The 22,903-nt window shown below is 35.4% G+C and overlaps 1 protein-coding gene across 2 annotated transcripts; it reads left to right on the forward strand.

The window, feature by feature from the left end:
* Positions 1-231: 231 nt before the first annotated feature.
* LOC148597398 (uncharacterized) lies at positions 232-21,899 on the forward strand. Of its 2 annotated transcripts, XM_088563927.1 has the most exons (13): positions 232-260; positions 1,422-1,472; positions 3,786-3,862; positions 4,979-5,056; positions 6,503-6,632; positions 7,483-7,923; positions 12,085-12,207; positions 13,656-13,838; positions 14,725-14,967; positions 15,583-15,891; positions 16,967-17,287; positions 17,989-19,198; positions 21,746-21,899. In XM_088563927.1, exons 1-13 carry the CDS (start codon positions 254-256, stop codon positions 21,849-21,851), a joined length of 3,279 nt encoding a protein of 1,092 aa, XP_088420053.1. In that variant the 5' UTR covers positions 232-253; the 3' UTR covers positions 21,852-21,899. The 2 variants fall into 2 exon arrangements, with proteins under 2 accessions (XP_088420053.1, XP_088420054.1); XM_088563928.1 differs by lacking the exon at positions 21,746-21,899 and having other exon boundaries at positions 17,989-19,234.
* The last annotated feature ends 1,004 nt before the right edge of the window (positions 21,900-22,903 follow it).

Raw genomic sequence — 22,903 nt, forward strand, 5'->3', positions numbered from 1 at the left:
AGCATCTTGTCTCTGTCCATTGTTCCTTGATTCTAAACCAAATAACAATGTCAAAGTTACGGTTTATTTTGTAGCATATTTCTCCCATTGCCTGATTCTTAAAGCGACTGCCACTTAAAATGAAAAATCGCAGAAACTCCAATAAACAAAGTATCAACCGTTTGGTTCGTGTTCGAAAATGTGAAAATATAAGTATGTTATTTTACTGTCTGATAATTCGTTACTTTTTAGTTTTACGTGGGAAGAGAACAGTATGAAAGGTAATTGACTTATATTTCTTCTATTTTTGGCGAAATAGTTTTGCGAAATGTATAATAAACAATCAATTTTAATTATTCCACATAACAATAACAACAACAATAGACACCTATCAAATAGAATATTCATATAAATTATTAACAAGATTGCTATCCGCATAGCCACATAGCCCCCCCCCCCCCGAAAAAAAAGATGAAATATAAAAGTCCCATAACTCCTGTAAAATTTGTCGAATCAAAACAGGGGTGTAATATCATCAAAAATATACGGCGACTAACACTCCGACAACATTTGAACAAATTCCACGGAGCGGTTATTGAGGATTTTGCTTCCACAAAGCAAAGTGTTACGGACGAACTGGTATTTCTATGTTTCCTTCAACGTAGCGACGGGTACAATAAACATTTCAGTGTTTACTTACAGGGGATGGGAGATGATAACTTCAAGTTAATCATTACACTGTCATCCTGTCTGTCCGTCCGCCTGTTCGTCTGGCTATATGCGTGTGGAGTGTATGTGTAAATCCTCCTTCTAAATATACATGACAGTTTTATGTACTTAATCCTCTAAAAGTTATTCTATAAGGCTTAACGTGGCTGATCCAGGAGGGGGATGGTATACAGAGAGATGGAACTCCTTTCGGTTGAAAAATTGTTAGTTCTATTTAAACTTTCGGCTAAAAAGAATACGTGTTAGATAATAGCCCCTATTTTATTAAAAAAAAATGAATAGATCCATGATGATTTGTTCCCTGGTCAGAAATAAATTGTAGATGTGCATAAAAGAAGGTTTTATTAACAAATATTTATCCAAGAGGCTAATCCAACTTATCGGTCTTACATTTTTTAAGTCGAGGGGAGCTGAATAGTATATTTAGTCATACTGCACTTGTATTACTATATATGAACATGTATATAAAAACTATGTTTGATTCGAAAAGATTCAGCATCGATAAAATTAAGTATGCTATTTGTAGGGCAAACTTTTTCAAAGCGATTTGCGGCTCATTCAAAGTTTATATACGATTTCATGGTTTTCCATACATGCATTGGTTTTTTATGGTACATTTAGCTATAGTAATGTTTGATATATAAACTCGAATTATTATTCATATATATCCCTGTTCGTTTAGTAAGGATTTACATGTACCTTTTCATTCTAAGGTGTCCAGCTGTTTGTTATTTGTGCTATGCTGACGCGTATAGACGGCAGAGGTAAATTAAAAAAAAAAAAACATCTTCAGAGGAAGCAACCATTTTATTTCCAGGGAAAACTATGACCAAATTAGACTTTAAAGACCCAAGAAGCTGGGTGGGGGGAATCCAATATGTTAAATTGTGAAAAATGAAAATTCTGGCGAAACATTACTACGGTAATAAATCTGGGGAAAATTTTCAATTTTTCAAAAAAAAACCCAAAAAACTTAATGGTAGCTTCCTATGAGATGTATATGAATTACTTTATATTAAGGAGGTACATGTTGACCTATATGTAGGGAAAGGGACACAACTCTTACAAATCATTGACACGTTTGTGTAAAGCGTTTCATATCAATCTCATAGAAGCATTTAAGGAACGTGAATTGATTTCATTCTATTTCAAATGAAAGCTTGATAGGCTTTGGTGAAATTGAATATGATGCAAATATATCACTGATTTCAAGAGTTATATCCCGTATCACAGGTATACCTCCTTTACACTCGAAACCAAAACAGTGAACCCGTCTAAACGGAACACCCTTTCGACTTTAAGATTGGTTTGGTTACCAGCGTTCAAAATTAATTTAAATTAATATAAGTGTGTAGTTAAGACAGGTTTCCAGATTATTCAGGGTTAGTTCAGATACGTTTTACTGTATCTCTAAAGCTCTTTATGTCGGAATAATAACAATTTGATTATATTTATTTAATGATAACTTTGTGTAAAATTAAAATTAAAACCAATGACAAATCCAAAAAGGCTTCACACTTCTATCTCAACGTATAACGAACGGATGACCCCCTCCCCCCCAAAAAAAATAACAAAATGCAAAACAAAAACAAAAAAAAAAAAACAACATAAAACAACAAAAACAACAATAACCAATACCAAAGTATGGCCACACCTTTTTTGCGGTACGTGGAGAGTCAGATGTATAGCTAAGTTCAATATGAACTTTTGCACGCGATGTTTTGCCTTGGACTTGCTTTAATTATTATTTATATAAATAGTTGATATCTCTTTGCCTGAGATGGCGGAGTGCGCATGCTTGTGGAATGACTGTAGTATTTTTTTAGAGAACAGACTTTTGGTAAATAATGGGTTTTTAAACATGCTTTTTGACATAGTTTTCGCATACATGTAGTCTCAAACATTCCACACTGAAGTATTGAATTGAATGCAAGTTGAAAAAGATGTTTATCTAGGAGAATAAATAAATATGCACGACTATGTGAGTAGACCTCTGAACTCAGAACTCAGCTCAAATTGTTTGTTTATATCGTCGGTCAACAACCCACAATAACGAAATATACACACGCAGAATCAGAAACACAGTACTCGTCCTATATACTCGTGCATGTACGTATGAATTTACCAAAGCTGCACACCGTTTTAAATGTCTAACTGGCTTCTTGCCCTTTCTCCAAAACTGCTGGATCCACCACTACTTGTATTCCTTCTAAGCCACGTAATGTATAGGAAAATTGGCATGTTAACTTACAAATTAAGTTGGCAAATTCAGACGGTCAAAAAGGTTTGTGATTAGAAAAAAAAATTGCGGATGTTGAAGAACTTCAAATTCCAAAAAAAAGTTTACTTGTAAAATAGATGTCTAGTCACTTAGTTAAATAATTCCACTTGTCTGGTGAATAAGTCTATTTCTCAGATAATTTTAAAAGTGACAACCCAACACTTAACACTCCAAATTTATTCTAATCATTTGGGTATTTTTAGTAAAGTCTTAACTTAATGACAAGTAGACTTATTTAATGACAAGTTGACTTATTTAATGACAAGTTGACTTATTCGGCTAATTAAGTTGAATTTACTAAGTGACAAGTAAGGACAGAGATGCGCCAGCATAACTTAATTTATCAACCCAAGAAAACGTAACATTAACCTAGGCGAAGTGAAAAAAATTTGAGGGCTAATAATATATCATGATATAGCGACATCTGATTTGAACCACACAGAAGCTTATGGTTGATGATTCACGCATAAATTATCTTAATCCCAAAAATGTTTTGATTTGAAATCCTCCAATAGGCATCACAGAAACTGTATGCGAGTGGTCACTTGAGATATTTTATACTTAAAAGAAAATTACGGGAAATTTCCCCCACTAGAATTCTTACACGGTAACCAGTCAAACTTTAGTTCATTATTTCAAGATAATATAGCAGATCCAAGGAAATCAACACAGAGTTGTTTTTAGGATGTAAAAATTGTGTTGGAACAGTTTCATTGATTATTTTGTGATATGATTTATCACCCCAGCCTGATTTTTAGACAGAATTGTATGATACCATCAGTTGTTATTTTTGTAGGTTTGTTATGCTACAACTGTTTTAAGGCTAGGAACCCATACCTATGCCATGCCACGACACAATGTTCTTTAGAAAAGGTGGGTGACCGTGGTTTTGGTCCATATTCTATATCTACAAGAAAATGCGCCTTTCAGTTGTATGCGCTCTATCTTAAAAAAGTTCTAGTAATATCAAGATCTTAAAACAAATTATTCCGCAACAACGGAACAAATAATCACATATATGTTTATAACTTACACTTACACTTAAAACTCTTATAAGCCATAAAACTTGCTTGAACCCAGTCAGGAACGTTGTGATTAAATTTATTTGGTCCGGTATAGCTTTGATATATGCCAGTTCATTATTTACAATCTATTTCTGCTTCCCAAAATTTGATAAAGGTTTCGGTAATTTTGTTAACTTCTTTATTTTTACTATTATCAATTTACGCGTTCAAATCACACATACTTTGATGAGAAAAATGCGTCTTTGTTTCTGTGATTTGAGAAGTATAAAACGCAGACAGGTCAATGTTACATATCAAACACAAAATTATATTAGAAACTTGATAATTCTGTTGTGATTGCTTTGAATATCGTGTTTTGACTAGTTTCCAACCATTTACAAAAAGTAATTGGAGACAAAAGTCATTTGAAGTCTTGTTTTGCCTTCAAATGTACGCAATCAATCTAGTGCTCTCGCTGTTTTAACGTTCTACCGTTACATATCATTACTACCATCCCATTTGTTTATTCTATCATATTTCAAGATTCAGTTCGTGACAAGGCGTTTTTGTTTATTGTTTTTCATTGTTCATATTCAGGAGAAAATAGTTAATGCGAATGGGTCAACTTCCGTTCTTATAAACAGCGTACTCGTAAAATACGTTTTGACCAATCACGAATATCATGAATAACAGCAACATCCCATAATTCCATACAGTTTTGTATATTGATTGTAACAAAGAAAAATGTTTTAAGCAACAGAAAAGAGTTATTCGTTTTCATTTTAACAATGAATTTGCTTTGCCCATATTTATTGAACAGCTCATTAGGATTTCCTCAAATTCATCTGAACAAAAATACGAAGTAATCAGATTGTAGAAAACACAAAATTTAAAGAATTTTGCTAGAGTTTGAGGAAATTGAAATTCATATTATCTTGTAAGTATATGAATATTAAAAAAAGTGGCTATTTTTGTCTTCTGACAGGACAAGCAAATGTGCGGAACACGGAAATACACGGAACGTGGCTATGTTAAGTACGAACTCGGCTGTGTACCATCTATTGTAAGTAACAGTCACTTCAGCGCAGTGATACATTTTTCAGCCCAGTGATACATTCGGCCAGAGTTGTAGCTTACAATAGGACTTATAGTAGTGTTTTAACAAGTACAGTAGCTAGCACATTTCAACGAATTTGTATGCGCAGTGTTTAATATAATTGTCTTTTTCATGATTACTTGCATATACGTGTAGTTCAGTTCGCCAGTTCATTGGAATGAGGTGTATATATCTAAGTACCAATACATTTAACATGAATCTGGGCTTTATCACAACTAGCATCTTCACTACTCAAGGGTTACGTCCTGTCCCTTTTATTCGTGCAAAGGACCGTAACCCTTGTCCAGCGAAGATGCTGTAAAAGCTCAGAAATAAGCCGCTCATAACTAGGAAACTTTTGATCGGTCTATATAATAAATCTTCGTATTCATTTTTAACGTCACATACTATACTGTATAAATGGATTTTAAGCAATGCCGAAGTTCCCCTCCTTCGTTTAAATCCGGAATGACATCATTTATATAAGAACAGAACGACGGGCGCTTGAGGAAAGCTGAGATAAAGCGTTAAAATTAATATCCTATCAATGCACCTGGTCCACAACCCCATTTTTTATGAAGCCTATGGGTTCCTAATTTATGTATGTTATTCTTATGACTATTTTTGTACTCATTGTGATTTGTCTTGACCATGGATAGATGCATTAATTGAATAATAGAAAAAAATGTCAAACTTTTACATATCTACTATAAAAGCACTTAAAATATTGATCATGTCAAAAAATAGTTACTTTGGATAGTATTCATGCTTTTCTGTTGTACCAACAGTTCGGAAACAGGACAGGTTGTCCGGGAAGTGATCTAATAATTTTACAATTTTAGTATAATTAGTTGCTGTAGTTTAAATATGTGAAAATTTGCAACTTCCAACTCATTTTGCAAAGCTCATGTTGCAGATCGAATCAAGAACGTTGTGTTTATTTTATTAGTTATTAAGTACAAAATATTTTAGATATGCATTGCAACATTTTATGGTGTCTTATTATCTCTCAATCATTGAAAATGCACTAAAACGCGACCATTTTTAGAGGCAATTTTGTTCAGTGATTAAATAGTCAACTTATGTTGGAAAAAAGTTCTTTTTTACATTTTTGAAATGTTATGAATGTGATCTGTACATGTTTGGATACTGGGAAATTGTGTTCCTAAACAAACAAGGAAAACGTAAAAGGTAACTAAATATTAGCTTTCAGATTATGGACGAATTGATTGTTTACCTTTGCACGTTATTATGCATTTTAGTGCTGCAGAAAACTGTAGCGTTCAACATCTTCGATCAATTCTGTAGTCGTACAGTCGGATCAGGAATTGTGTAAAATATTTATTTGGATTGAAAGGTTGAGATGCAGGAAAATGCCAATAAAACATATCATATTTCCATTTTAATTTCCAGATGTGTCCAGAAACCAGAAACACAGATTTTCTTGGTCCTGTCGGAAAACGCAGACGGAGAGAAGCTATAGACGTCATTAAATGTTGCGATACAGATTATTGTAATGTAGGGCAGTTTCAGATTGATGAAGGTATAACGTTTTAGTATGCTTTTGCAGTGGGACGGGATGTTTTCACACTGAAAACACAATATTCATAATGTTATTCATTAACTGTTATGTATAACTTTCTGCGTATTACTTGTATTGAAAGAGAGTTTTTCATTTCATGAGTCTATCTCTTTTAGTATGTTCAGTCCTTTGATTTTATCCTATTCCCATGTTTCGTAGCTATTTATTTTCTCATTGGTTCATCTATCTTTTATTCCATGGTTCTGATTGGTTCAGTTAGATTTCCCCATTGTTATGAACAGGTGGATGAACAAAGAAATTTGAGAAAGTGTATAATGAATTACAATTTTACTTAATAAATATCGAAATCCAATGAAAACTACATGTACTGTCTCATATACTAATCTTGTGGAAGACCCCTACATGAAATAGGCGTTCCGACACGTGTTTTTTTTTAGTAATGAGCTAACCCGAATAATCCTGTCGTTATATTACGTTCCCTACGATCACTCATCGAGAGTGAAGAGAAACGGATACGGAGAGGGACTGGATTATTCGGGTTAGTAATGAGCAGACATAATGGAAGTTGGACTTCTACAAACTGGGTACCGAACCCAAATCCAGTATTTACTACATTTACTAGCCTCGGAAAAGCAGGCTCTGTCCATTTTTATTAGATGCTGGGTTCAGTTCATAGACCTTTTTTTCGAACAAGAAAAGCGCTAAGCATACTACGATATGTCGTATAAAATAACCAGGTAAACATATGCTCTACTTAGTCGTCTGCACTATTTCAATTAAATTCGCCAAAATGGTTTTAATAGATGAAGACCGTTTATTTCTTTTCTTATCCATAAATGTGAAATTCTAGGACCAACGACAACAGTAGAAGAGATGTCAACAGTTTCAGAAACAACGACAGTAGTAGAACAAACTCCAGCTTGTGAGTCACCAGATATAGAACATTGTAACCTCTGGTCAAACACACTTCACATAGATATCTGTCAAAATCCGGAAGTAGCTAATCATCTGTGTCGCAATTTCTGTGGTAAATGTGTGCTGGAAACTACAAATAAACCTATTGTCATGACAACGACTCAAAGTATCACACCTGAAGTTTCTCTTATAAAAGAAACCACTAACCTTAACATCCACAGTTTACCTGTCACCCGTCCAAAAACTAATTCTCCAGCTAGCAAACTATGCAATGACATAGATTCAAACTGCCCATATTTAGAAAGAGAGGAACACATATGTGAAAGACCGGAAGTAGCACTTGGTATAGGATGTTATTTGACTTGTAACTATTGCAGTAAGTATATAAATTATATAGACCTTTTGGTCATAACTGTGGAACGGTCTTTGTGCATGCCTTAAATATTCTGTCCCAAGAAAAATTCTTTTTTTTTTGTTTTAAGCCGAGTCGTTCCTCGCAGAAGTATATGTTCCACATGCTCTTGATTACCCTTTTATCAAATAAATTTACCTTTCACCAATTCCAATGCAATGGTCATAGCTGTCAGACGATGATTTAGTCAGAGATTATAGTACGTGGGCTAAGATGACACCCCCTGCACCCCACTCATCAACCAAAATATGATTTTCAAGTACCCATATACCTTCCATTTACGAATCTTTTTGTCGCCAAAATATAAACTGAAGCATTTTTGTATTTTTTGGATACTTTTTATACCTCTTTGAGACAAAAATCATTTCTGTAAAGTTTTTTGATTCTACGAACTCCTTCTCTCTACAGAATGAAGTAAACTAATATATGTATATATCATCATATTGTCTACTGTCTCTGCTTTACAATGGTACAGTATCACAAAAATTGCGGTAACACTTAGGGTTTTGGGATAAATGAAAAAAATGTACCCTATCCGCCGAAAAATCGCTTAAATTGACATATTTTTCAATGTCAAAAGAGCTAAAAATGGGATTTTCGATTTTTCGGTCAAGTCACATAAATTCGACTCTACAATTTATTACTCAGCTAAAACATGTCAAATTTGGTATCATTCAATAGATAATTTAATTTGCCACATAAATGAACCACAAAAATCCAATTTTTATAGGATATTCAAGCAATGTTAAAAATATTACCCCTACCCCTAAAAAACTTGTCTCGGTATCAAACAGAATTCTCATTCACAGCATACTGACATTGTAGAACTCATATTTTAGCCATGTTATCGACTTACAAACCAAATCCCGTGTTTTTCAATATTGGACGAGCTCTGAAGATTCACAAACCCAGCAGCCGTTGAAAGTCAGAGCAATCTCGGACTACCGATGCTTCTACGCGGTTTCTTCAGTATCTTTCTTGTCTTTTTTGAAAAAAATCTACGAGACAAACAAACTTTAAAATTCGAACGGAATTACTTGGTCTTCGAGAAGAAAGGGGAGTGCAAACCCATACACGCTCCAACATCCTGTGTTTTCTAGGTTTTAAGCGTTAGATCTTGGTACACTCTCACTTAGTCTTCGGTTAAGGAGGCAGACCTAGTGTAAGGAACATAACTCTTGAAATCAATGATATCCTTGTATCATATTCAATTTCACTAAAGCCTTTCAAACTTTCTTTTCAAACAGAATGAAATCAGTCCAAGTTACTTTGATGCTTACATAAGATTGATGTAAAATGGTGAATTCAAACGTTCCAATGATTTGTAAGAGTTGTTTCCTTTACCCTAGGTCTACCACCTTAATCCATAAAAGATGAATAAATTGGCGACACGCTGACAACGATTCAGTGAAAATAAAGACGTCTAAAATGATTTCTTTTCTGTATCACTGCCTTAATCTTCGGTGATTCTGTTTCGTTCTCTTAAAACGCAATATGAACGCAGTGATTGTATATTATAAACTTTTTAAGTGGTGGTATGGTAGTGATTGTTAATATTTTTTTGTTTCCATACAATAGGGGATGGACAGAGGGGACTTCATTCCGCTTCCCTTCTCATTAGACCACCGCCTCCCACTCTCCCAGACTACCTTCAATTTTACCTCCGGTTATTGCTCTCAGCCATAATCCCTGCTTCCCGTATTTTCACTCACCGTTCCACACCCCTCCAACTATCGTTCCCCGTCCCGTCTACAACCGTTCCTTACCCCTACAATTACCGATTTCCGCCCCTTAACCCCCATATCCCAACCCCCGTCCACCCTCCTAAACAAAGCAACTTATACGTTATGCCAAAACTTTCCAAAACTACGCAGACTTTTTGTATCGCGCTAGAACTCTAAAAAATAGGCTTCTGGAACAGGGTTATGTCATCACTACAGAAGTTTTATGGTCGTCATCATGAACTCGTGGATCGTTATGGTGTATCCATCTGCACCTTGAAAACTGATTTATTCAACGGATCATAGCTTTCCTTTCCTCGTTTGTCTACCCCGGACTTGACTTTTTATGAGCAACTCAGCGGGTGTTCTAGAAAAGCAGAGGACGCTTACCCTACCGGTGCACCTGGTCCATGCTTCCAGTTTTTTGCGGAGTCCGAGTTGCTCATTTACTTTTGTTGCTTTGTATGTATGGTTTTAGTTGCTTTGTGTTCTTTGTTGTGTGTGTCTGTTTTCCATGTCTGGTCTTTGTCCTTGGATTGCATTCTTTTGATTACCGCTCTAACCTTGGTTCCCTTGATTACTCTTGTCAAAGTATGCTACATCGAGTTGGTCTATAGATATTGAATGTATCGAATACTGGTGACTCGGAAGCGACTCTAGATAGGGCTCACAGTTTTTTATCACATGAATCATGATTAATTGTTTCTGCTGAAACGGTCAAGACCATTGTAATTATCGGTATATAATTTGTGTTGAAAATGTAAAAACAATTGAAACTCTTTTTAAATGGACTCAGACAACAGAACTAATCTAATCGAATCACTTCAAAACTAAACATTTTATATTTTGAAGTTCTGACAGGTTAATAAATAACAGCATGTAGATAAGACGGTGTTAATATTACTATAAAACGGCATCCCTTATAATTGACCAGTTACGTACATCGAAGTTATCCTTACGTAGTATGCTTTTCCCTCTTTTATGCGCACCCGTACCGGAAGTTGTAGTGAATCTCCTCTGCAGACCTAAAACCATTTCCTAATTGACCTGCATACATTATAAAACCACTTCATTATTAACTATATATAGTATAAAACCACTTCCAAGTTAACCTGCGTACAGTATAAAACCACTTCATTATTAACTACAAACAGTATTAAAAACACTTCCTTATTAACTTGCATACAGTATTCCTCTTCTAGCTTACTGCTATACAGAATGTGAAAAAAAATCCCAAGACATGTTTGAGAGATGTAAATGACAGAGGTGTAAAGCTTTGAAATAGAGAAATAACCCTCTGTCACGTGCCCTCTGTGCCGGAGATTTTCTAATTAGTTTTTCAGCACTAGATTTATTTTGCTTAAATACAGAAAGAGTTACAATAACGGAGAATCAGTACTGAAAGGGCTGCATTAGATTATTATACCGGTTATTATTGAACAAATAAAAAAAAAAATAATTATTTGGAAAAAAATAAGATCATTCCAATTTGAGCAAAACATTGTTTTACTTAGCCATGGCTTCGGTGAAATCGAATATGATACAAACATATTACTGGTTTCAAGAGTTATGTCCTTTTCCCTAGGTCTACCTCCTTAAATGTTAGCAAAAACTCTGTTATGTAGGCAATGTAAAGAAACTGCATTTGAATAGAGGATTTGGTATTGGTCATTTTTTTTTCCAAAACAACGAAGGAAGTTTTCATTTTTTTCCCAAAAATGTGTATGCTACCCCATGATCTACAAGTATCTTATAGTTTCCTCACGCATTTATGGCGCTTTTTTACAGATCAAACTGTTTTTGTTTGATTTTTTATTACATCTATGATCGTTGACTTTCTAAAATAAATAAGGAAATAATATTTAAAAAAGGTAACCATTTAATTTTACATAAAAGGAACTAGAATCAAAATTTCTATTCATTAAAAATCAGATCCACAGTACATTTAGAAAGATATTGGTATAACTAGGAAAAAAAGTGGAAAATAAGAAAATAAGTTAGAAATAACTACGAAAAAACTCCAAAAGATAAATAAAATTTCCTGCAAATCGAATGGTGGCACCAAATTGGAAAGGTGGGTCCCACTTATGCTCATAATGTTTAGTTGATCATGTACATACATTTGTATGCCCCTTCAGGCCCCATTTTTGGAATGCCTGGATCCTGCACTATCGTGTCTTTTCAAGAGCGGATTCATTTCTTTCAGGCAAGAGAGTGGGGTAAAAACTTTCAGAAAGCTGAGTGAGGCACCAAATTAAGTGTTATTTGTAAAAATCATATATTCATGCAAAAACATATTTTTTTTTCTATGTCAAGGAGACAAAAACTCACTTCACCTCCACGAACTCACCCCTTCAAAGCACCTAATTGGAATGCACGATACAGACAAAGTAATATTTTGTAGGACTACAATGTCAGGATCTTGATGGGGAAACAAAATATTGTCAGAAAGAATCAAAGGAAGTTCTATGCTTTGACGAAAAATATGTTCAGAGGTCTAGATGCTACGCCTCGTGCGGACGATGCGGTAGGTATATCATGCATATTTTTCATGCATACAATTTTTTCAGTCGGCCCGGCTTTTGCATGGACTATTGATGTGCATTACATACAAACGTACCCCCAACACACAAACAAAGTTAGGGATACATGACCAAATTAGACTTCTATGACAAAATTACACACAACTGAAATGGCTAAGTAAGGAATGTATGTATGAACACATAACACTCCCAACAATAGTTTAAACTACATGTACAGAATATCCGCATAGACTTCAATGCACACACCGTAATGGCTTTGATCTTGAAATTTATTTCACCGAAACAGTTGCGACAGTGATTCGAAACAGTATTGAAATATTTGTTTTTAGTGTTTTTGCTTTCCAAAAAAATATAGATTTTTACTGTAAATACCGAAATACTGTAATACGCCTTTTCATATAGTATATGGAGAAAGTTTAACCAGGTGTTATTTTATTACATGATTATGTGTTTTTTCTCGGTTCTAAGCATGTGTTTTACAAATTTCTTGTGTGTGGTCCTTAGATATGAGAAACGTGTTTCCTGTGCTATATGGGCAGATCCAGACACTTTGAGAAGGAAAGGTGCCAGCTGGGGTTCCCAAAAAAAGGGGGAGGTGCTAGGACATTATTTTCCATTTTTTGTCGATTTCAAACATAAAAATGACAAGGGTGCCAAACTTCTCACTCCTCTGGATCCACCACTGTACTATGTTATACTACGTAACACGCGTGGGAAGAATGTTGCGAGGCTCTGTTGTCAGTTTCACAAACGTCGTAAGTGTAAAATTGATCGGAAGTAATGACGTCATAAACTAAAATTAGCATTGTAACGTCATGATTTACGATCAATTCCATACTTACGAATTTTTGTTAAACCGACGCCTCAAGTGTGTTTTATTTATTAACAAGTACTTCATGTCAAAGAACAGTCTTGATGGTCAGTCCAATATACGGCAAGCTTACATAATACATGTATACTGGATTAATGAAAAGTCATATTGGATAGGTGATGTAAAAAGGGATTTTTTACATTTATGTGTCAATGTGGGCCTGATTGAATGAATGAAAGATGATATTTTACGCTTCAAACCTCGTTTAGAAGAATTTCTTTAGAATATAGAGATAACCGTGTTGTGTTTGTGGCTACGTAACGCGAAGGCAAATTCGATTTGCAACAGTAAAACTATAGATGAACGTCTGCAAAGCTTCAAATACAAAACGGATATCTCTAAGGCAACCATAAAAAATCCAACATCCAACGTTTTTCAAAATAAGGGGCGGACGGGCTAAGGGGACTGGGCGGGCGAATTGTATCTTTTCTATTAATTTAAGTGCAAAATGAAAGAAAATGACCTTAATTGGGAAAACAATTTAAAAATGGGTCAGGAGGGCTTGAGAATCTGGGAAATTTTTTTAAATTTTGATCATCATTATACGCCTCTGACTTACAGATTTGTATTGCAAGGAACATCCAGAATTATGCGGACCATTTAATACAACAACGTCATCTGGTGTTAAAGAATGTAATGATAAAGACAGTCTTATTTATTGTAAATACATCAACACATCACGTGTATGCATGGACGAACAGCTTGTAGGCTTATTTGGGTGTTATTCCACGTGTTCAAGATGTGGTGAGAAATTAGAGTTCCGCAGTTATGATAGTCTTGGTTTGCACCAGCTCATACAAAAGTGTTGGGTACATATTTTGGTCTGTGCGTCCTTTTGTTTTGATAATAGGTGGTTTGTGTAAAAGATTATTTTTTTGTCATTCTGTCCTTGTCTGTGATATTACAAAATAACTAAACACATCAAAGAAAATTATTACCGAATACTTTCAATTGCTATTATAATACGTACTTTAGGAAAAGTATGCTTTTCAGTGAAAATCGAGACGGCATTGTTGATATATTAAGCCCTGTTTAAGTCAGTCTTCTAATTAATAACCAACACGAACTACTGACTGACAACGGATTTGCAATACTCTATAATGTGGATCAAATCCTTCTTTGCCTCTGTGTGCGTAAAACAGAAATTAATTAATATTAACCTCCTTTCATGGGTAAGGAGCGCTTACAGTCCATTCTTTGCTTTCGTAAATGTTAAATTGACACGCATACATTTACCTTGTGCCTATCAAATCATTGTACTTTCTTTTTTTCATTAGAATACTTTAGTTATACCTGCAAATTATGTACATGTACTTAGGGTACTAGCATGCATTAAGTCACATCCGTGGAAACTATAGGCCTTACTTACTGTCATCTTTTAGCGAACAGAATAAGAATGTAGTTTAGATCTGTGTATTAATTAAAAAAATAGTTTTTTAATATTAGTACTCATACCATGTTGACCATTTACGATAATAAAAACAATCATTCTTGTTTTTTTAATACACTGAGCTTGTATAATTACCTTTAGATTACCATTCAGTTCTGCTTGAAATTGATCAGACGTGTAGCGTCAAAAAAAAAAGAAAAAGAAGGCTTTGTCTATTTAGAAAATGTCCTAACATTTCAGACCTTGGTCCGGACTCGAATGGAACAAGAGCGTCAACTCGCAAATCGATTTCAGGAGCAACTACAATGCCATCTTTAGGACCCTCGATGCCATCCATCGGAAGACCATCGACGCCACCTGGTGGTAATGGCTGTAGGGACAAAGACACCTTACACTACTGCAGTATCATAAATCCAGATGTTGTGTGCATTGACGAGGAACACATAATCAAGACTGGCTGTTTCCGCAAGTGCTCTCGTTGTGGTAAGCTCTACTTAATGCTATTGTAGAGTTCAATATAAATTTCAACTGTCTTTCTCTGCGAGCCATGTCCTGGTTTTAGCTTCAGTCTCTTTGGGTAATTCCAAGATCTAAAAGATGTGGCGAATCATTGTAGGAACTAACGGTTTGGAATTAGAGTTTTTAATTAAAATTAGTTTTACCTAACTTTACCAAAATTCATTTTGACCCTCCTTGATACCTTATTTTGGAGGCCATTTCTCAAAATTAGATCAGCTTTTAGTTTTACATGACGACTGTTTCGGGTAGATGCAGTCACATACTCAGGTTGGTGAGGTTACCTTAGACGCCGTGTTTCTGCTCTTTAACACATAACTCAACTCGGACTCGATTCAAGGTAGAATATTTGACTTAAGTTTTACAACCGCTGAGGGCACGGGATAAGCTGCTTATGCTCTGAGAGCTGGCATCTGAATCTGCATACTAGTTATTTCTTTTAACTGTTCGGGTTTTAAACAAAAGACTTCTGATTACAAATAAAGTATAATTGTATGTTTCTGAACTGACCACTTAGAATGAATGATTAACATTTGTTTCAGATTAAGAACGTTAATTACTGCAATTTTCATATTATTTTAGACCTTGATCCAAACTTCAGCCCAGTGCCTAGTAAAACTGATTTATCAACTGTTTTGAAAACCCCACCAGCATATCAACCAACCACACCATCTACATACAAAATTAAAGCACCATCTACAAGGTCGCCAACAACGCCATCTGGAGACGAGATTACGACACCAACTGGAAACGAGATCGCAACGGGATCTAGTAGTCTTCTATGCCAAGACACGGACGGAGAATTGTGCTCTAAAGTCAATAGAGTTATCCTTTGTCAGACAGATACGTTTATCAGACTGTTTGGATGTTTTAAAACTTGCAAAAGATGTGGTAACAATTACAAATTACTATAAAACATTAAGTAGTTGTCCGTCTTTGAATAATCACGTTTATGATGTAAGCGACAAAGGGGAGGGGTTGATTCATGTAGGACAAGATATTTTCAGTTCTTAGTTTAAGGTCACAAGATTAGGTAATGTCATAATATCAAAACGAACCTAAAAGGTCTATTAAAGAAAAACCATTTTTGGACCCCACTGCAAAATGACGGAAGACTACGTAATGACGACCGTAAAAGATACTTCATCTAATTTTGATGGAAATATGTTGGGTGCTTTGACGACATATCATGTATTAGTAATGGTGTGCCCAACTATTTAACTGTCGAGTTAACAAGGTGTAATATCATCCGATTTTCTCTTGAATTGTTGTTATTTGATTTGGCGTTCCAAATCTCATACTCAACCATATCACACCGCAATATTGATATGACTAATTTTGCATTGGAATCTAAAATGTTGCGTATTAAATTATCTCTTGCTTCATTAAGCGATCTTGTCCATTTGTTGGTACTTGGTTGTTCTTTAATTTGTACCATACACGACTACCAAAACAGGATTATGTTGCTACAAGATTGAAGTCATCACTACAGAAATATCATGAACTCGTGGATATCTACGATGTATCCATCTGCACCATGAGAACCTATTTGCTCACCATATCATAGTTTTCCTTTCCTCTTCAGTCTACCCCGGACTTGGCATTTATGAGCAACTTCGTGGGTGTTTCTAGAGAAGCATTGGACGCTTGCTTGCCCTACCGGTGAACCGAGGTTTTTGTGGAATCCGAGTTGCTAACTTGCTTTTGTTGTGTGTGTGTCCGTTTTTCCTATTTGGTCTTTATCCTTGGATTATATTCTTTTGATTTCTGCTCGAATCTTGATTCCCTTGATTACTCTTTCGTATAAATTTGTATAGCCCTTTTCTTATTGAATTGTAAATTTGCCTTTTTATACAGACCTTGTCCAGAACAAAAGTCTAGCTGCAACAGTTTCCCTTGATTACTCTTTCGTATAAATTTGTATAGCCCTTTTCTTATTGAATTGTAAATTTGCCTTTTTATACAGACCTTGTCCAGAACAAAAGTCTAGCTGCAACAGTAACTACAAAGGTTCAGAAACATCCCAATGACATAACGACGGTCGATTCGAAGATGAATCCAGAAACTGCAACCACGAGCAATAGTTTTATTGCACAATCAACGAATGACATAGTGACACATGATAAAACAACGGCTACGACACCACCGGATATGACGACACTCGCTCGCACGACAGAAATGACTACTAAAATAACCACAGAATCGACGACTTTTGAAGAGACAACGACGTCGGTCCTGACGACTACACCAGATCCGTTTGCTGCCTGTAAAGGTCTATTAAATAATGGTAGTATTTTTTTATGTCCGCGCTGTATTTGCCGTCCATACAAGTGTGCGTCGGTCTAATACAATTTCGTCTTTAAATTCTCAGCAACTTTTAATGGTACGATTTGATTTAAAAAATCGGTATGGATTCTGCTTTACTAATTGTACCGTACGTAACTGAATACCTCGGTCCACCATCAACCTTCTACATGCTGTAGCGGTTTCGTAACATTTTACGGGCAATGAAGATGTTAGCTACAGATGAGATCAGCTCTAACATCTCACAAAATTGTCCTAGAACTGTCAGAAGAACAGTTCTATGACAGATTTAGAACATGCAGTTCTAGAGCCAGATCTTCTGACAGATGTAGGAGTTTTGTTTTTTGTTTTTTTTTGGAGGGGGTAGTTGTAATAGACCATTTTGTGGTAAGTTGATGAGCATGCTCAATATACACTTCCACGAGGTATGGCTTGGGTAGAACAAAATATACACTTTCCCACAGTAAGCACAAAAGGGCATTTTTATCATCAATAAGCGTGAAGCTAGTGCCATATCCATCGCCTCTCTATTGTTCCCTTGACATCTAGAGATGGGAAGCACATCCAAGGGATATGAAAACATTTCTTCTATTTTTTATCTGTAAAATTGTAACATTTAGCCATGTTGTTAAAAATATCAAATAACTTTACATTTACAGCTTAACTGAATGTTTCTGTTTTCAGACACAGGAGAGTTCTATCTTTTACGAAATAACGGTATGATACCAGAAGAAACAAAGTTCACTTTAACAGTGTCAAGTCAAAAAGTTACGTGGATTGTCCTTTTCAACCCAGAACTGGAGCTTTGTGACAATATTACATTGAACTATACAACAAAAACCATTGATGTTCCGAACAAATTCACTACCATTCGGAACAAGGTTGAGAAGAAGGGGCTTTATGTGGTAACATCAAATAAGACTGATATGAATGCAATGTATAAAGATCCGATGTTGATGGAAGGTTTCCGAGTTATTCCAAAAGAAAACCTTTCCATGTCTTATGTTATTCCTTCGTATCAACCTACATCAGGTGGGAAATCCTTCATTGGAATTGTAACAACAAAACCAAATACGGATATAACTATAACACTTCGACTTCCGACAAATGAAAAAATCACTTTTAATAATACCGAATATCATAACGGTGACATTATCCATCTGCATATGGGTGAAAGAAATACACTAGAGCTAGCTGGTGACACTGATTTTACAGGAACTGAAATCGACAGTACCGAACCTGTCGGGGTGCAGACTGGCGTCGATATGGCCTATATTCCAGCCGGTAGTGGGTTAGGTGGACAGCTACTTGAAATGGTACCATCGAAAAACCATTTAGGCAAATCTTTTTTAGTCCCGCCATTTTTTGAAAACAAGACATTTGTGCTCCGTCTGATTGCTGCTGAAGATAACACGACTTTAAATATTACTTCAAAAAACAATCCCCCGATGAAAGCACTTTTACATCCGGGTGACCATCTTGATATTGAGATCGCGGTTCCGGTCAAGGTAGAATCTGACAAGCCTATTTTAACGACTTACTACCAAGTCGGTACTGGGCTGCCGGAGAAACCTTTCATGACTATCATAAAACCTCTAGAACAGCTTGGAGACACGCGAGAGTTTATCGTTCCAAACGACGGACTGCGACATCACATACTCATCACATCCAAGAAGGACATGTATCCTTTCTTACAGATTGATGGGAAAGGCTTGATATTCACGAACCCACACGTGTTTGATACGGAGAAGCTGAATACACCGTATGTCGTTGCTACGGCTGATATTGGACCGGGTCATCATACTATTGGACCGGCGTTTCATGGAGTACCAGTAAAACCCGGAGTTATCATATACGCTGACTCTGACACCAATTTTGCATACGGATATCCTGTGTAAAGAGGAGTTATATTAAAGTTTGATTAAATTTATTTGTATCCAAATAAACGTAACAGAACTTACACTTGAACAGTAGATATTGCAAAGATCTACTGTTAATTTTATTGGTACTTTAGGGGAAAGAACTATTAATTCATACCTCAATTCCTTGTCCATCTATATAACGTCTCAGAATGTGACGACTCTATTCGCTACACTGCTCCTTCGGATTAAATTGATACAGGGAAGATATGTAAACGTATAGAAAGGTCTGAAAAATTCCCAACGATGTTAGAACTGTCAAATTTGCGATGTAAATTTTTGGTCGTTCCCTCCGCGGGACTCGAACTCGTACCGCTGTGACATCTATGGCAACACCGCCTGCACAAAGTCTAATGCCCTAGACCACTCGGCCAGCTAGGCTATTTTAAAATATACCATACATCGTGTATTAAGTTACAGCCCTAGATTAATCCTACGAGGAGGAATAACCCGGCCAGCGAAAGCTATGTTATATATAATAATAATACAATGTGTATCAGCCAATGAAATTTTTAGATATGAACAAAACAGTAAAAACACAACATGTATAATTTGTAGAGTTTAATTTTACAACAAATCGAAAATAGCCATCAATGAAGCATCCCCTTTTACACTGTACATGTAGTAATTACATGTAAATCAAAATGTCCTAAAGTCAGTTACGTGCCGCATGCGCATAACGTCTCGAGCTTGCGCTAGAGGGGCATTTTCCATATTTTTTTTTCAAAATTGTTACATGCTAACGATTACTAAAATGCCAGTTCCAGACCTCAATTGAACTTCTCGAATTACAAAATATACCAATCATATATATTGCAGTACACGTGTTTCACGTGTGAATAACCTCTCATCAGCAGCATTAATATATATATATATATATATATATATATGAAAACCTTCATCCAGAAAATAATTGAATACAAGAAGTACTAAAAACCAAAACTATCATTAATCTCCTCCGCAGACCTGTAACCGCTTCCTGATTCACTTAATATCACTCCGCGTTTGTAAAGCATTATCCTCTGCACAGGAGATTACCCTGTCATGCCAATATTAGGGTTTGAATAAGGACCGCAGATGTTGATTTAATTGAAAATGATATGATGCGATATAGAAAGATTTCATCATGAAGTGTCACATGTATCAGCATACATTTATTAACCTATATATATATATATATATATATATATATATATATATATATATATATATATATATATATATATATATGATAACGTTTGTGGTTGTCATTTTCCAAATCTTCCCAGTAATAAACTGGTTCAATAAACTCGTCTTAATCAGATTCTCACAATAAACACAAGGAGCTGAGGCCTATAATGGATATAAATTACTATTAAATAATAAGTTATAAATTAAACTTTCATCAAAGGTCCTGTATTTGACATGTTAATAAAACTTATGAAGAATTTTGGTGTGCGAGTAATATTACGTTTTTAGCTTACCTGGCCGAAGGCCAAGTGAGCTATTGCCATCACTTGGCGTCCGTCGTCGTCATCGTCCGTTAACAGTTTAAAATAATATATTCCCCTCTGCACTTCGCACAGATGTTCCTTAGGTATCTTGCACAAAAGTTGTGTTTAGATTTTTGATCCGTCTAAAAACAAGGCCGCTGTTACTAAAAATAGAACATAGGGTTCAGACATTTTTTTTCGCATATATCTCCAAAACCGTTAGGTTTAGCCAAATTCTGACATGAATAAAAGTGTCCAGCATGATAAGATCTATCTCTGTTGTTAAACTTTCATTGTAATATGTTAAGTCATGTTTAAGTTATTGCCCTTTTTCCATCCAAAAACATGGCCGCTGTTACTAAAATAGAACACAGGGGTTAGACAGATCTTTTTCGCATATATCTCCTAAACCGATAGGTTTTGCCAAATTCTGACACAACAGTAAAAGTATTCAGCATGATGAGATTAATCTGTGGCTAAATTTTCATTTTAATATGTTAAGCCATGTTGGAGTTACTGCCCTTTTTCGACGTTTTTTTTGTTGCTATTTTAAATGTTATTTATTTCAAAAATCTTCCCCTCTGACACTACCTGACCAATTGGAACCATACTTGGTATGAATGTTCCTTAGGGTATCTTTCACAAAACTTATATTTGGATTTTTTATCCATCCAAAAACATGGCCGCTGTTACTAAAAATAGAACATATAAATAAATTTATTGCCATTGAAAGACAAATTTTACCAGGTGAGCGATTAAGGCTCCTGGGAGTCTCTTGTTTAATGAACTTGCGGAAAATTAAATGTATGAGTTTCAGATCATATAAATATACGTGTTTTAAGCCATGCCTGTTCGTATACAATACAATATGCATATCGCATTGAAAAAAATCTGTACATGTTTGATTGGACCGTATACATGGACAAAATGTACATGCCAAGTCCATGTTCGTTAATCATAAAGTCGGAGGATGGGTCATGGAAATTTTGTGGGGTTCCGATCCATAAGTTTAGAAGGGGTTTCCAGACTAGCATTTGCTCTTTTTTTCAGATACTGCATATTAACCAAAACTTTCCCACAGAAAAGGGTGTTCCAACCCCGAGAATCATCTGCTGGATCCGCCGCTGTAAAAGACAGTAGTTTTCTGTTTTATTGATCTATTATGTTTCTAAGTTTGTTCAAAATAACGTAGTAAAATGAAATACAACTCTCGACTTAATTTAGATTTATTGTCAAATCAAATTCATTTATGTGTCACTGTTCTGAATAAATAGTCCTCAAAACTAATTGGTAAACTACAAGGAAATTCTCTTATTTGGGACGCACAAAGGTGTAGTTGATCGCATCTGGGAAAGGAAACAAATTCAAGCACTTTACAATTAAAAAATCCCATAGACTCTGTTTTATATTTCGCAAATGAGAAAGTAACATCAATAAAATACACACAAACTTAAAACGACGAAGTTACGCATGCGTTTGTTTTGGAGATAACGCGCACACCTATGTTTAGACCCATATGCTTGGACAATACAATTTGTACCTGGATGGTCTAGCTCCAATGTCAATGTTTTTGCGCGTACCCATAAGATCGGACCATACATACCCGCACAGTTCACAATATCCTCGCGTTCAGGCATTGCTGTTATACCTATAATAGGATCAAGGAATCTAACATTTTCTAGTTTTAGTAGTTTTCGGGGGGGGGGGGCTTCAAACTCCTACTATCCGTTCTTTATATTCTTAACATTGTTTTTAAAACAAGCCGAGCTGCAGGGAATAATCGTGACTAAAAGAAACATCAACGAAGCACACATTTTAACTAAACTGCTGCCTATTGTACCCTGTACACCCATCTCCTCCTTTCGGTTTATAAACCCGTTATAGCCCGTTAATAAAAATCGGAACACAACGCACTGAAAGGTTGAAGGGGAGCTTCTCCTTTAGATATTGTGCAAAAATATTTTTGTAGAATTAAAACGTTTCTGAGTTATCCTACGTGAAAAAAATGTGTGGTCGAACAGATGGCAATATACCAATAATACTGAAAATAACCAAACAACCCAGGAATGCAATGTATCTTACAACATGCTCTGGTTCAAGAGTATTTTTACTGACACAAATTTGGCAACATCGTGAGAATGAACAATGATTTCACAGTACTCTCTAACCTTCAAACAAAATGTTTATGCAGTAGCGAGGTCAAACATG

This window comes from Perna viridis, chromosome 15 (assembly GCF_037379345.1).
Source record: "Perna viridis isolate PV_CMFRI_1.1 ecotype Kerala chromosome 15, ASM3737934v1, whole genome shotgun sequence".
Taxonomy (NCBI): domain Eukaryota; kingdom Metazoa; phylum Mollusca; class Bivalvia; order Mytilida; family Mytilidae; genus Perna; species Perna viridis.